Below are 14,579 nucleotides of genomic sequence, written 5' to 3' on the forward strand. Positions count from 1 at the left end.
AGACGGTTGGCCTTGGGGGGCCAAATAGTTAGCCTGCATGGTTTCTGTAAGAGGCTCCCAAGCTTCCATCTCATCAAAATTTCAAGCCAAGGAAGGCTTAACTGCATTCTTGGGAGTAAACAAGGATGGGTTTAGCTCGCTGGCAAAGTCAGGAAAAACAGGAATATTTGTAATTGAAAAGGGAAAACGTTGGCCATCTGTGGGGGGAGCACCAACGGAGCAGCTAGCCAGGCCATATGAAATCAAATGAAGGATGAGGTTGGACTGTAGATTGAAATGACTAATAGCTTTGGCCCTGATGATATTTGAGGTTCTAGTAGATTTTCCGAAGTAGGTACCTTTTTTTTTTTTTAAATCACAGGAGATGAGTTACAAGCAATGATTTCTTTGCGACGGAATCTCTGTGCACCGCTGCAGCTGATGGTGCGCTGGTACAGCCACAGTAACTGCAGCCCTGAAAATGTCTACATTTAGACACAAACTGGAAGGTGTGTCAATTGAAGTGGACGTGTCGACAGACTGACTGTTTGGATTTGGGGTTTGAAGGTCAGCATGCAGCTGTGTCTGAAGACATGCCCTGAACCATGACATGTGCTGTACATTACTGTTCCTTAAAATAGCAGAAACGGCACAGCAGAACATTTTGTGATGATTTCAGTTGAGGACATGGGAACTATTGTATCATCAGAGGGTTAGGATTAGGGTTAGGGTCATGCCATTTAAACATTGTCATTAAAAGGTGATGAGAACATCAACATTAAATCTCAAAAGCTCAAAACATAAAAAACATGAAAACAGAATATGTAATTTCTTGGATTTGGAGTGTTGTTTACATATATCCTACTGTGTGTACAGTGCTATGTTCATAATATAATCTAGCATTTACAGTGTGGAGCAATGTGTTTGTTCTATTTGAATTCTTCAGCTTTATTACGTTCTGAAGGATAAAATTTATATTATTTCAGGATTGTGTGCCGCATGTCCAGATATATATAATGAAAGAAGTTCACAGACAGAAGGCTCAAGGTCAGCATACAACCCGAGCTGATTCAAAAGCGAATATCAGGCTAAATAATGTCCGCAATAAATAACAGCTCCACATTACTGTAAAGGGGTAATAAGTAAGATTTTACTGCCCCGTTGCACAAAATGACCATAATATATCTGCGGTGGGTTGATGGGATTATTGATCAACACAAGTGAATCAACACAACTCACCAGGTGCCGAGATTTCCTCTCTATTTTTGGACATGAAGCTTCCTGTTCGTTGGAATCTCAAGACACACTCCCAGGTGGCTAAAGTCCCTCAGAAATAATTAGGAATCCTGAAAATGTGACTTTATGTCAGTCACAGCAGCTGGTAGTCATTATTCTGGAGGTGTGGGTGACGGAGACTCGTGACCTGGCGACATCGGTGAGAACCTCCTGCCTGCTGGAAGACAGTGAGACAAGTCACAGCAATTTCTAAAGCTCTGTAAACCTTTGATTTCCTAATAAAATCAAAGACTGTTTTTTTTTCTGTGTCAGCTTGACACATAAAGCACTAAAACAATCCTTGTTTCAAGGATTAACATGGTGAGTTTGACCTTCTTTTAAATGAAGATGAATAAATATTCTCTGTGTGTTTTTGTTGCTTTTTCTGTGTGTGGATATTTAAAAAGGAAACAATGATAATAAATACAACTCAGTTTTAAGGAACTACTCAAAATGTCCATTGTGGAAATTTCTTGGAAACTAACATCCTCCATACAAAGCCATCTGGAGGGAAACATACAGTACAATTGCTCAGTTCATGGATTAGAAAACATATTGTTGCTTAAAACATGCAAGATCTGCAAGTTACTGAGCCCAGTAAAAGTCAGGAGCAACATTTTCTGGCAGATTACAAATCATTCCTTTAAATCATTGCTTTGGGAAATGTGCTTATTCATTTTCTTGCTTTTACCCGGTTAGCTAAACTTAGACTAAACACAGAGTGACATATTGTGGCCCTTCTTGTATAGTGAGACACTGAGACACAACTTGAGAGACTGTCCTCCCAAGAAGAATGACAGTATCACTCGTTTCAGGCCCCAAAATGATAATGATGTTTACAATGAAGTGACAAAGCAGCAAGAATAATTGTGATGAGGGCAAAAAAAGGAAGTGAAGTGACGTTGTTATAACAATGTTTTTTATACTTAAACCAAACCAACTCTTAACCATAGTGTAATCACATCAAGATTATTGACTAAAAGTTATTTTTCTTATCTATTCTTACCTAAATGTTGTTTTAGAAGCCAAATATGTATTTTGTTTTGGTGGTTGTACCTCATGGTGATGAGAGGACTTCAAAGAAGAGCCCTCTGAAAAAAAAAAATCTTGTTTTTCCACTTCAGTTTTTGTATTAAACATGATGGATATAATGTATTAATTAGTGAAATTTGGAGGTGCCAGTCAGTGGATTTTGTCACCTTCACACAAAGCCAGCTAGCTGTTCCTCTTTTGTTCCAGTCTTTATACTATGCTAATGGATCATAGGCAATAAGACTGGGTATCAATCTTCTCATCTAAATCTCAGCAAGACAGTAAACAAAAATTATGGTGAAAATATATTATAATATAGTCATGTAGTACTCCAGAGTCCTCATTGAGAGGCGATATGATGACCTCCTTAGTATGCAGAGCGTGGAAGATGGTTTTTGGAAAATAATATATACTGTAGATTTGGGTAAAAAGGTTGAATTCCTGCACACTGTCAGCAGTGAGTTGTAACATTTAGAATTTTACTTTGTCAAATCTTTTGCTGATAATTAGAAACATAAAAAAGAAATTGACTGAAAAGGCGTGAGAAATGCACCTTTTAATGTCTCGCCTGCATGTCACTGCCTGGCGTGTAATGTGTAGCTATAAAAAATGATAGTGTCCATCCATGGCTCATTTAGCAAATAAGATAATATCTCTTCACTTACCTGCCTGACAAAGTCACAGAGCCTCCCACTAATTCGCTTTATGACTTACTTCTCTGCGCCTGTGTGATAAGCTATGATAGTCACCTAATCTTGTAACTTCTGGCAGCTGTGAGCTATCTCATCAATTAAAAAAATCCCAGTGGAGGATTGGATCCCAAAAGGAATTACTAAAAAAAATGATTATCCAATTATGATCTGCTTACAGCTGTGTAATTATACTTGACCACATTTCGTCCTGCTGTGCGACGAGGGGATTGCTGAGGTCCGTCTCTTTTTTAATTAACCTTCATGAATGTGACTCAAAAACTGATGCTTTGGTGTGAACTCAAACTATGAATTGACTGATCTCACGTGAGCCTCGACTTGTGACACTTCCCCGACTAATTATAGCTGATGTTTGTTGATTTTTGAAAGTAGCTTTAATTAATTTCTGTCGAGTGAATGTGGACGCTTGGATTAATCTTCATGTCCTGCATTGTTACTTTAACAGGGAACAAATGAAAAGCAACATCGTAGGCTCTTTTTTGTGTGTGCAAAGAATCTGAACACAAATCAAAGTAACAACTCAAAACAACAAATATGAAACCAGTCGAATTAACTTAAATTAAATTATTAAAGGAATGTCTCAAGCCAAACCATTTTCTTACGGCTGCACTACATTTACCAGCCGCACTGCTTTTAATGTAAAGCATGAAGAATGCTGTATGAACCTAAAATAAATAAATAAATAAAAATAGAGCGTACTACACACTCAACATCCGGCTTAATGGACAGGACACATGCTGATGGAATATGGTTCAGTTCCCGGGAGAATTCCCTGCTCTTGTTTCTGATTGGAGGAGCAAAAAAAGAAGAAAACAACCTGAAGTGAATGAGAATCTTTTAGTCCCAAAAACGCCACAAAGATTTCTGCAAGTCACCAAAAAAAAAAGAAAAAAAGAAAGACTTATCTGTGTTTTAATGTGTCTGCTAGCTTCCTGTTTATTTATCATCTCTATTTGTTTGTTTGTTTGTTTACCGAACTCTCCGCACACTCCGTGCTTGCTGCACCTGCAGCTCCTTGCATCACTATGCTGACTCCTCTCTATGGACTTAAAAGCTTTTTCAATGCATCTCAAAATATTTATGAATCTAAACAGAGTTATTTTGCTACGGCAACTGAGTGGCGATGTGCGATGAATGCCGCAGAACCCGACCTATAGAGTCATATTTGCAGACTCAAGCATAAAAGTCCATTTGGGCAGTGAGAGGAGACTATTGACTCGCTATCGGGAGGATGTCTAATGGCACTAAAAGAACATGTTTTTGTGGCGGGATGGATTAGGTTATCCCACCGGCACATAGTGTACTGTGCCACCTGCTTTGAAAAACATGGGCAGCATTGTATAATCTTAAGGGACAAATAATTATTGCATGTACATATGCACTGTGTGTGTGTGTGTTTGTGTGTGCAGCCAGGCGTGGTTTTATGTATTTGTACTTTTTTTTTTGTATTTGAGAGCGTAAGAAGCATCGCGGCCCTCAATCTATTTTCTTCTTTTTCAGCTCAACCGCGAGGCACATTGCCTTAGGTCTGTTTCATATTGTGAATTAATTATTCTCTGCTGGAATTGTGTTAGAGCGTGTGTGTGTGTGTGTGTGTGTGTGTGTGTGTGTGTGTGTGTACATGTGTGTGTTTCAGTTTCTGAGTGTGTGTGTGTACTTTGTTATTGCAAAGGAAATGACACAGCAGAGTATTATTTCCCATCTACCACATCCAGACCTCATATTTTTGAATGCATTAACTCCATGGCTATTGCAAATGCGTCTCCAATGCCAATCACATTCCTTTGAATTGCAAAGATGGAGAGAGAGAGAGAGTGAGAGAGGGAGGGAGAGGAGAGGGAGAGGGAGGGAGTGAGGAGGACCTGAGGTGAGGGTGCAAGGTGGCTACTCCTCACTCTTGGTGGCTCTCTGCTTGTTAAAAAAGAAAAAAGAGGGAAAAAAATATCTTAAATGCAGCTATGTGCACTGGAAAGCCTCTGCTCGCTGAATTTTAAAATACCTTTGGCACCATTGTTTTTTTTTTTTTCCCCCTCCTGTGTGTATACAAGCTGCAAGCAGTCACGCAGCTGTTTCCATGGCAATATCTATCTGTGTGAGGAATTCATTAACCCTTTCTCGTAGGAGTTCCGTGTAGAAATCCCACGTAGAATACAGATAGGGAAAAAGAGGAAGGGATGCTACGGTGCTATTTTTGACAAAATGCTACTATTTATGAAATGCTACATGTTTTTTTCGGTGCACGATGGTGAATCCCCTGTCTGCCTCGGTGTTGACATTCATTGTTTCTGTGTTATCCAGACAACTGAAGACTGTTGCATCAGGCTTTGACATTTGAATTTTGAGGGGTTGGGGTGGGGGGACTGAAATGAGGACACTTTGAATGCAAATAAGGGCATTACACGAGTTACCCTTTTGCCAGAGGGATAAGAGAATGACCAAACGAAGCCTCTACCTTACAGCTTTGAGCTGGCAGGAACAGTAAGACGACTGCGTTTGATGAAAGATAAATCAATGGCACGCTGAAATCCATCTAGCCCGGAAGACAGTGTAATATCAAAGATACATGCAGTATAAAAACGAAGAGGAATATATGACATGATACATATGCAGACAGCATGTACCTACTCACACATGCAAAGACAAACAAGCACACTTACATACGCTCGCTCTCAAGAGGGGGGAGAGAGAGGTAACGCTGTTACCGACTACACACTTTGCTGGACGACGCATGTGTCACAGACATGCTGTTTTGATATTGATAAACCATTGAGAAGATTAACCTCATGCCAGACCTTTGCAAACACTTAATTAATTATTTTGATTGTATCAATAAAAGGCCAAGAGGGGTTTGGTTAAATATGCACCACCTTGAGTGTTTCTATAAATGAAATGCACTGAGAGTTGCAAAGGGACATGGGTGAGGTAAGGGACAGAATTACAGATCGGTATTAGTGTTTGTCCTCCATCAGTAGCTATTTAGCATCAAGTGTTGCGCCTCACCCATGCTGATTTTTTTATTTTTTTTGGAGCTGGAAAACCGTGTGTCTGTTTGAGTTGCGCACTCCTCTGGTGTCGACGGCAGATGAGTGTTTTAGGTCAGTTAGTTGTCTTAGCTGCCTCACCTCGAAGGATGAACAGGTAACTGCGTGTGTGTTAAGCAGCCGGAGTGCACAAAAACACAAAGTGAGAATTATGTGACGCGTCTAACCTTTGCTTGGTCTGATTAGTATTATTCAAACCCCCTGAGGAAAAGCACCCCATGTCATCTCTATTGATCTTTTTAAAATATGTATTATATTTCCCCTGATTTTCTGCGAGGGCCGTGACTTTCTTGTTTATGGTCAATAAGGACATGATCATTAACTTCCAATTATGTTGGAACATTGGTACATCGCTGTGAGCAATCTGACAGTAGAATTGAACAATCATGCATGACACCTAAGTCCTAATGTTGAAGCTGAATGTCTTTCATTTTTATGTGCATGTTAATAATCACGAAAGGATGTCATTCATGCCAGACTGAGTTCGTAAATCACATACATCTGCCATCCTGTATTTATATGCCACGCCACATACAGTATAATGATCAATAGTGGATGTTATTCATGTGATGCATCATTCTGGCTTGCTTACATGATGTTTTTTTTTTTTTTCCTGACGGAGCAGAAGCATTAGCATGCATTTTCCTTCTTTCTTGTGTGCTATCTCTGGTTCGAGTGTAAACAGCGATCCTCACAAGTATTTGCAACATTGTGGTGCAGTTCAGCCTCAACGAGCAACACACTGCACTTTGATTGGGCTTTCTACCGTAGCATAGCAACAATTGCCTGGTAGCCTGCTCCGAGGTAGTGCTTCAGAGCTGTGTGCCATGTGTTTTTTTCTTTTTTCTTTTTTAAAGCCTCCAATCTCATCTCTGCGGTCAACGAATGCCGTGATGTACACTGAAGTTGAACCTTCATTTTCTCAAAGCTCGTCGGGAGCAGTGTTTCACAGCGGGGAGGTGAGCTCTCTCAATGCTACTTTGACCTGCTAGTGTGATCACAGCGTAAGACGCGATGGCGGAACAGTGGGTAATCATGAAACAAAGTCATTGAGTACATACAGCACCCCTATACAGATTAAAGCTGATTCATCCACCATCAAACTCCTATTCTTAGAACCTGGCAGAGTGGTTGCAGATCCCATGTTTTACTTCGACTCTTAGGCTTTCAGAGAGTGATCCACATCATTTATAATTCGGTCATGGGTCAGCGAGGAAGCTCCAAATTTGAGAAAAGAACTAGAAACACCTGAGGATCTCTGAACGCTGCTGGCAGATTTTGCGTCTTGGCTGCGAATGTTTTGGTTTCTTCTTCAGTATCTTGTTTTTATTTTGTTTTTTTAGTTTGACCTACTACCTGTAAACTTGAGCACTGAACCTGAAGGGGTTGGAGAGTCTTTCCGCTCGGACTCGCCATAAAAACAGCATGCCGAGAGCTGAGGATGTTTTTTTTTTTTCTCTTGGTGAAGTCATATCGCCCTCTCCTCCTTTTAGCCCAGGTAAGTCAGGCCTGGTGGACCCAGTACAGTAAAGACACAGGTCATCAAGTTGAGATGAATCAGGCCAGCGTTGCAATCTCTCCAGGGTGATCTCCGGGTTTGCTTTTCCAAAACAAGGTGAGATAGCAGACTTGATTCAACACAGTAAAGGACACCACACATGAACTTGAGCAGTCGTGTCACCTCTAATTTATGGACTCGGTCACCATAAATGAAATTCACTTCTGTGATGGTGACGTTCCATTGAAGAGAAGATGAAACATGTCGAAACCGCTCCAAACAGATCAGTCAGATATATCATCTGTTACTTTGAGTCAAATGGGGTGTTTGACAGACATGAGCAGCAAGAGAAACAGGGAGTGACTGGAAGGCACCAATGCATTAACCATGTGATACTATTTATATCAGAGGAGCAAGGGTGACCCAGTAACTCACATGTGTTATGCAACATATGAATGGAGCAAAAAAAAAGAGCATGGTACATCTCAGCGGCTTGGATCTCCTTGTCATAGATGCCAGTTAGAGTTAATTGCAGTAATCAGAGAATGCTGTGAATGGAAGCACCATTGCAAGTGAGACCGACTATAGAGGAAAGCATAAACTGAGCGTGCCCACAGACTGAGGGGATCCATCTGGCATGCTGTCACACAGGTTCCACCTCCATATTACTCTCCATTTCTGTACAGTACTGACACTGCTCTGCTCCAACATAACCTATTGGAGATGGACTGCCATCAAAGAATATATACATGGACAAGTCTGCTATTTCAGCAATTATCCCGCGCACGATCTTTGTTGCCTATGCATGAATATGCTGATTAAAAAAACGTCAAGCTGGTTTATTCTCAAATTGTCTGGTGAATAATTTGCATTTAAATCATTGAATTTCATGAAAACCAATTTTGTGCTCGTTGGGTAAGAGGATCTTCCACAAATTCAAAGGTGGAAGCCCATCGGATAACTAACTTTACATGGTTGCAAACAACTACAGTATTTCACTCCATTTAAGGACGGTAAGAAAATTTGATTTGGGATAGTTGGGGGAGGGCTGACGGTGTGAGAGAATTATATTGAAGAAAAGATGCTTCCTGTGGTTATTCGTATTTGCTCTGACCCTACTTTGCGCTCGCAAATATTTCAGACCACCCTCCGTTTATCAACAAAAAATAAATTAATTAAAAATCCCCCTTTTCCCAACTTCCCTCTATAATATTTTTTTTGGCAGTCCCTTAAGTGTCAAAAACAAGTGAACTTTATATGAATATGCACAGTGTTTATTCGAGTTTGAAAAAAAAAACTTTACAAACTGAGAATAATCATTGAGAATAAAATTATATTTTTGCAAATAGCTCAGAGTTTCTGAAGATCACGAACATTTGAGGATAATTATTAGTCCACTCCAGGCTTACAAACTCTAAATTAAGGCCAGGATTTTTCTTTAATGGCTGGACGCGAATAAACTTCTGACGAGGACATTGCACCCTCTGAACCACCCTTTAACCTTCTGCTGCACAAAAAAAAACCTCATCAGTAAGAAACAGACCAGTCAGCAAAGGTTTCTGTGATCGCAGACAAACTATTTTGCACAAATAGTCTTTAAAGAGCAGTAAAACAGTTTTAGTTTGGACTGTCACAGCTGAACTTTCACACACTCAATTTACTGATTTAGCTGTCTCAGATGGTCTCTTTTTGCAGATCTCTATAAACAGATATCTGGTTATGAATTAAGAACAATTTAAATCTGATTGTTGCAACGAAAGCCCATCCAAATGTGATTGGTCAATACTACTGAGACTACAAACCAGACCTTCCTGTTGCAAAGTTTTGGTCCCTTGGCTCCAGATATTGCATTCATCTGCAGATATTTAGCATAGACGGTATGAATATGGACATCGTATCAGAGGCATCACCCACAGGTTTCTAAAGAATCTCGGAATAGTGCCTATTGCTGTTTGCTGAAACAAGCCACCTGTAACGGTATCTACCTGTCAATCAAAGCAGCCACACTGTTAATCCTGCATAACTTTAAACCTTAATATCATTTGAACAGGTGAGTTCTATATAAATTCACCCTCAGTACAGTTGTCATGAACGGGGAAATTAGCTATAGAGACCAAAACTGTTTTTTGTACCAGGCTGCAAACATGTTTATTTCTGCTGTGAAGTTGGACATTTTAACATGGGGGCTTATGGAGACTGACTCACTTCTGTAGCCAGCCTCGAATGGACGTTTGAGGAACTGCAGTTTTTGGCACTTCCATGTTGGCTTCTCATCACAGCCACAGAAGTTGCCACTTGGTTTTTTAGAGCTTACCGTTTTAGTTGCTGATACTTTCACAGCCATCAAATTCTGAAAGTTTGTATGTAGGTGTAAGAAGTATGAACTGTGTTGTCTTGCAGATCATGGTCAGTCATGATAATGCCCTATCATGTACAGTGATGCTATCGTATTTTTCAATGCCCACCTTATGTCAGTCTCATGATCATGGGATCGAAGGCACATCTTTTCCAAAGCTGAGAGCACAGACAAGCCAAAATACAAACACATTTATGTTTTTTATGTTGACATTCAAGCAAGGGTGAGATTATTGCCCACACCAGAGAACATAACTGTTATTTCTCCCTTATGTTGAGTGATGTGACATCACCTACCCGGAGAGACAAAGTGAATCTTCCTCTTCTTCTGATTATGGAGGGCAGCAACAGAAAGCCGGCTGAGAATTAACATGTTCCAAAGTGAAATAAAATAAATCTGAGGCTCGGGTTATTTATCACAGTGCTTTAGGCCCTGACAATGATGATGATGAGGGTGATGATGATGAGTAGGAGGATAATGATGATGAAGCAAAAGTAAAGTGTAATATCCCCTGACACGCCACATTTCTCTTTCATGCATTATTGTAAATAACGTCCCCACCACCACCACCACCACCACCATCACCCCCTTCATCCTATCCAACACAAGTGGCTCCATGGTACATCAGTAGCTGTCTGCTTTTGTCCCACTGACACCACAGTGGTGACAGCATTGGGTCTACTCCTTTAAATGAGCCTTTGCGCATAGCCTTCGAATCACCACAACTGCATCAGTGCTGGCTGGGTTGCTTAGCAACTGGACAGCACAGAGATCCCTGAAGAAAACCTCCTCCTCTGTATAAAACACAAGCGTGTGTGTGTGTGTGTGTGTGTGTGTGTGTGTGTGTGTGTGATTCTTGAATTGTGATGTGCGCCTTAGCAATTTCAAGCAAAGGGGATGTTTATGTTTCACACACACACACCAAAAAAAAAAGTAAATAAGAAATAAATAAAAAAATAAATAAAGTCTTGCTTGTGTGCGCATCCGTGCTTGTATGTATGATTGTGTGTGTTTGTGTGTGTGGTGTTGTGGTGTGGTGTTGCAAAAAAAAAAAAAAAAAAGTGTAAAAGTGGAAGAAACGCATGAAACGCACCGGACACAACTCACAGCATCCTAATGGGTTTTCAGAGAAAAAAGACAGACAATTCAGCGCATGAACAGGCTGTCGCTAGGAAATTCCACCTTAGGTGTCCCCCCCCTCCTCCTCCTCCTCCTCCTCCTCCTCCTTCTCCCCCCTCACCCCCCCTCACAGTAGGATATTATTTTAATTTCATCTTTAAAAAAAAAAAAAAAATCGCAAAGATCTGCTCATCATCATCATCATGTCTCCTCGGACTGTTGATTCTCTGTCATCATTTGTTGAGTGTTTCCAGGAGAAGACGAGCGGACCATAATAACGTGTTCCAAACGCCATTTAACGTTGGGCAGCGGAGGCAAGTGGACTCCCCCCCCCCTCAAACAGGTTCGCATCTTTGATGTGAAACCCCGGCGTTGTGATACATGCATTGGCGTATTAAGGGGCCATCCATATTTCTCGGCATCTAATTTTTTTTTCTTCCACCAGAGGAGTGATATAGCCTGCTCTGACGTCTGCATCAGATATTACCCAGTGCTTTTTCAATGTGCATTTTCCCCTCAGTGACTTTGCGCTGATCTACATCATCATCAGCAGCAGCAACGGGGGAGAAGAAGAACAAGCAGAAGAAGAACAAGAAGAAGAAGAAGAAGAAGAGAAAAAAAGGGAATGAAGATTTCATTTTTCTTTTTTTTAAACCCACCGCTCCCCTCCAGCAGCCGACCAGCGTTTCCAGCTCAAACAAATATCTTTTAACAACATCACGTTGTGGAATAGTCTGGCGCCAGAGCATCGCTGGAACCATGCCTCTTCTGCAGATTTGGACTGGGAAATTTCATCCACCAATTTGATCATCAAGAGGCTGCTGCTCAGTCATTCATGCCAGTGTTTGTTTTTTTAAGAGGAAGAATACTTGTCATCACTTTTAAAAGTATTGTGTATGCTGTTTTTTGAGCAAGATGTCTGATCTTCTGGTGTTGGTCGAGGGGCTCTGTGACCTGCACGGATTTCCATAGCCGGGGAAAAACAGCGGGGGCCAATTACGATATATATATATATATATAAATATATATGTTATATTATTTTTTTTAGAACAAATATATATGTTATATTATTTTTTTTTAGAACAAAATCGGCAATTAGGGAGCATTTAATGAAGACATCGCATGCGTAGATGTAGGTTAGTTTATTCGACATTTAAAAAGAAAAAGGCAATTGCTTTTTTTTTCTGATTGCCAGTTTTTACTTTGTGCATTTTTTTTCTGGAGGACCACAGGACTGGTTGGATTATAGAAACTATATATAAGGATTTGTGGAGATGTTGGGTCGTCAAGAAGATAAATTATGTGGAATTTCCTCTGCTCTGGCGGCTTTGTCCTTCTTATGCTTTGTTCAAAGGTAAGAAAACGTCGCTTGGACACACCACCAACCAAAAAAAAAAAAAAAAAAAAAAAAAAACCTTAACACCGATAGATGTGATTACCGGTCAATAAAAGGCTGAGATGTGGCAAATCGCATTAAAGGGGTACCCAGGCCTACTTATTAGGGGGGCATTGCTGCCGATATATGCTCTAATAGACGGTGCTGTGGCGCGCGCGAGTGTAAAAACATGCGCGTGCACTGTATCAAGCCTATTGTGAAACGTAACCTACTCCCGATATGAAAATGGGAAATATAGCCACTTATGTGTATTGTCACTCTGAGCCCCATCTGGAATGACAGCCCCTCTGTAGGCTACAGCAGGCTCAGCCGATGATTAGATGGTTCGGATCAATCAGCCGACGATCGATTGATTACGCCATGGTATAAGCAGCCAGATGTATGAGACACTCTGCCTGCAAGGCTACTTATTTTATTCCATGAAGTAATATTCATGTAATCATCTTTAATTGCCTTCATTTTATTGACCGGAACCAAATCAATCAAAATTGGAAAATAATCCCAGCAGGTCATCATCTGTTGGAGGCTGGGTGTAAGATTTATTGTTTCAATAATCTTGTTTAGTCCTTTACACTTGTGAATTACTGCACAAGACCTCATGGACATCATCACAGTCCAAATCTCCTGATCAATTCCTTTATTGTTTTATTGTTCAAGGCACTGAGAGGCTACATATCCCCCTCGTGGCCTGCTCCTTTTTTTTTTTTTTCCTTGTCTGCAGCAACCTACAGCCTCACTTATGAGATTTAGGTGCTCTCTGAGAAGTGGGTCGCACTTTTTTTTTTTTTTTGACATTTTGATCCCATTAAAATAACCCTGAATAACAATTGAAAGGAGCATAATGTTGCATGGGTATAACCCTAAACCTCACAGTGATGCTTTCAGGTGTCAAACCAACAGAGTCCTCTAACCCGGCCAGCTTGATGAACATCTGCACTACCTATGAGCTAATTGAACAGTGCTTCCCTGGCTAAGCCGAGGGCTAGTGCTCCTATCAGGGGAGCAATTGTAACCCACTTCCTTCCCTCACATTCCCCCCCATACGCTCATTCCGCACCCTGCACTTACAAAGAAAAAAAAATAACTCAGGAACCTCAGCTGGAGAGCTGGGCCTCTGTCAGGTGATGCAGGTCATGGCACCAATGTTATAGATGTCAGTCAGACCAGTGCGGACTATATGTTCCTCCTAGGGATGGTCTGCTTCTGACAGCGTGATGGGAGGCTTATTTAAATACATGTCCACGCATGAGACATGACATTGTTACTTTTAATGCCATTGTTCCGAAGGACCGACATCAATAAAATGCTTGACAGGTGTATCATCATCACATCCCCCTCAACTGATTAGATGGATATACTGTAGGTGGGGCTACAAGGAGGGGAAATGCATCTACAAGGCACCTTTTTTTTAACCTTCTCCATGACAACACAAGAGTCGGTATGCTTTTAATATCAGGATGTCAGCGTAATGTGTTGCAACATGCAAAGAAATGACATCTGCCAGCTGTGAAACCGAGGTTGGCATAAAGATTGAGAACCAAATTGAGAAAATGTGACAAAACCATGGATGAATTTACACGTTGGGGTGTCGTGTAAGGCACTCCGTAAGTCCCCCTTCCCTTTGTCAAAGCCTCACCATGTTGTTGACGTAAGGGCTTTCTCTTCAAAGGTGGTGTTCATGTCATTAATGTTGAGAAGAAGAAGAAGAAAACGAGTATGTGCAGTTATAATTCGAGGATGAAATGCCTCTTAACACTTGTGGTTTTTTCCGCCCTCAGCTCCTCCACTGGAAGCACCGGAATGTCTGTGGCCAAGACTACCGTGGACAAGTTGCTGAAGGGATATGACATCCGTTTAAGGCCTGATTTTGGAGGTACGTGTTGGGGCTACATCTGTTTTGTTTTGGGTTTTTTTATCTCAGGTCTCAGTTGTCGAGGGTATGTACGAGTCAAGGTGCGTACACATTGATATTTACGAGTCATTCCTCTGGAATCTGTCGAAGAGTTGTCCTGTGGCAAAATAAAAGGAATAGCTTTGAAGTGACTGCTACCATGTCATTACTATGCATCTATTCACATATCGAAGATGGCTGCTTCTCGAGAAGTAGGGCACACACAGAGAAGAGCAGTCAAACACTATGTTTTTTAAAACCAGGGATGATGAGTGTATTGAT

The 14,579-nt window shown here is 40.9% G+C and overlaps 1 protein-coding gene across 3 annotated transcripts in view; it reads left to right on the forward strand.

The window, feature by feature from the left end:
* The window catches only part of gabrb4 (gamma-aminobutyric acid type A receptor subunit beta4), a 190,779-nt gene that overhangs the window by 128,578 nt on the left and 47,622 nt on the right, over nt 1-14,579 (forward strand). The window contains exons 1-2 of one of the 3 annotated variants that reach the window (XM_027273250.1): nt 12,076-12,364; nt 14,185-14,279. In XM_027273250.1, the coding sequence (XP_027129051.1) occupies nt 12,285-12,364; nt 14,185-14,279 (175 nt within the window). In that variant the 5' untranslated portion in view covers nt 12,076-12,284. Of the gene's footprint in view, nt 1-12,075; nt 12,365-14,184; nt 14,280-14,579 lie in introns of those variants that run through there. The other 2 variants (XM_027273249.1, XM_027273251.1) reach the window with 2 other exon arrangements.

Source organism: Larimichthys crocea, chromosome XXII (assembly GCF_000972845.2).
Source record: "Larimichthys crocea isolate SSNF chromosome XXII, L_crocea_2.0, whole genome shotgun sequence".
Classification (NCBI taxonomy): domain Eukaryota; kingdom Metazoa; phylum Chordata; class Actinopteri; family Sciaenidae; genus Larimichthys; species Larimichthys crocea.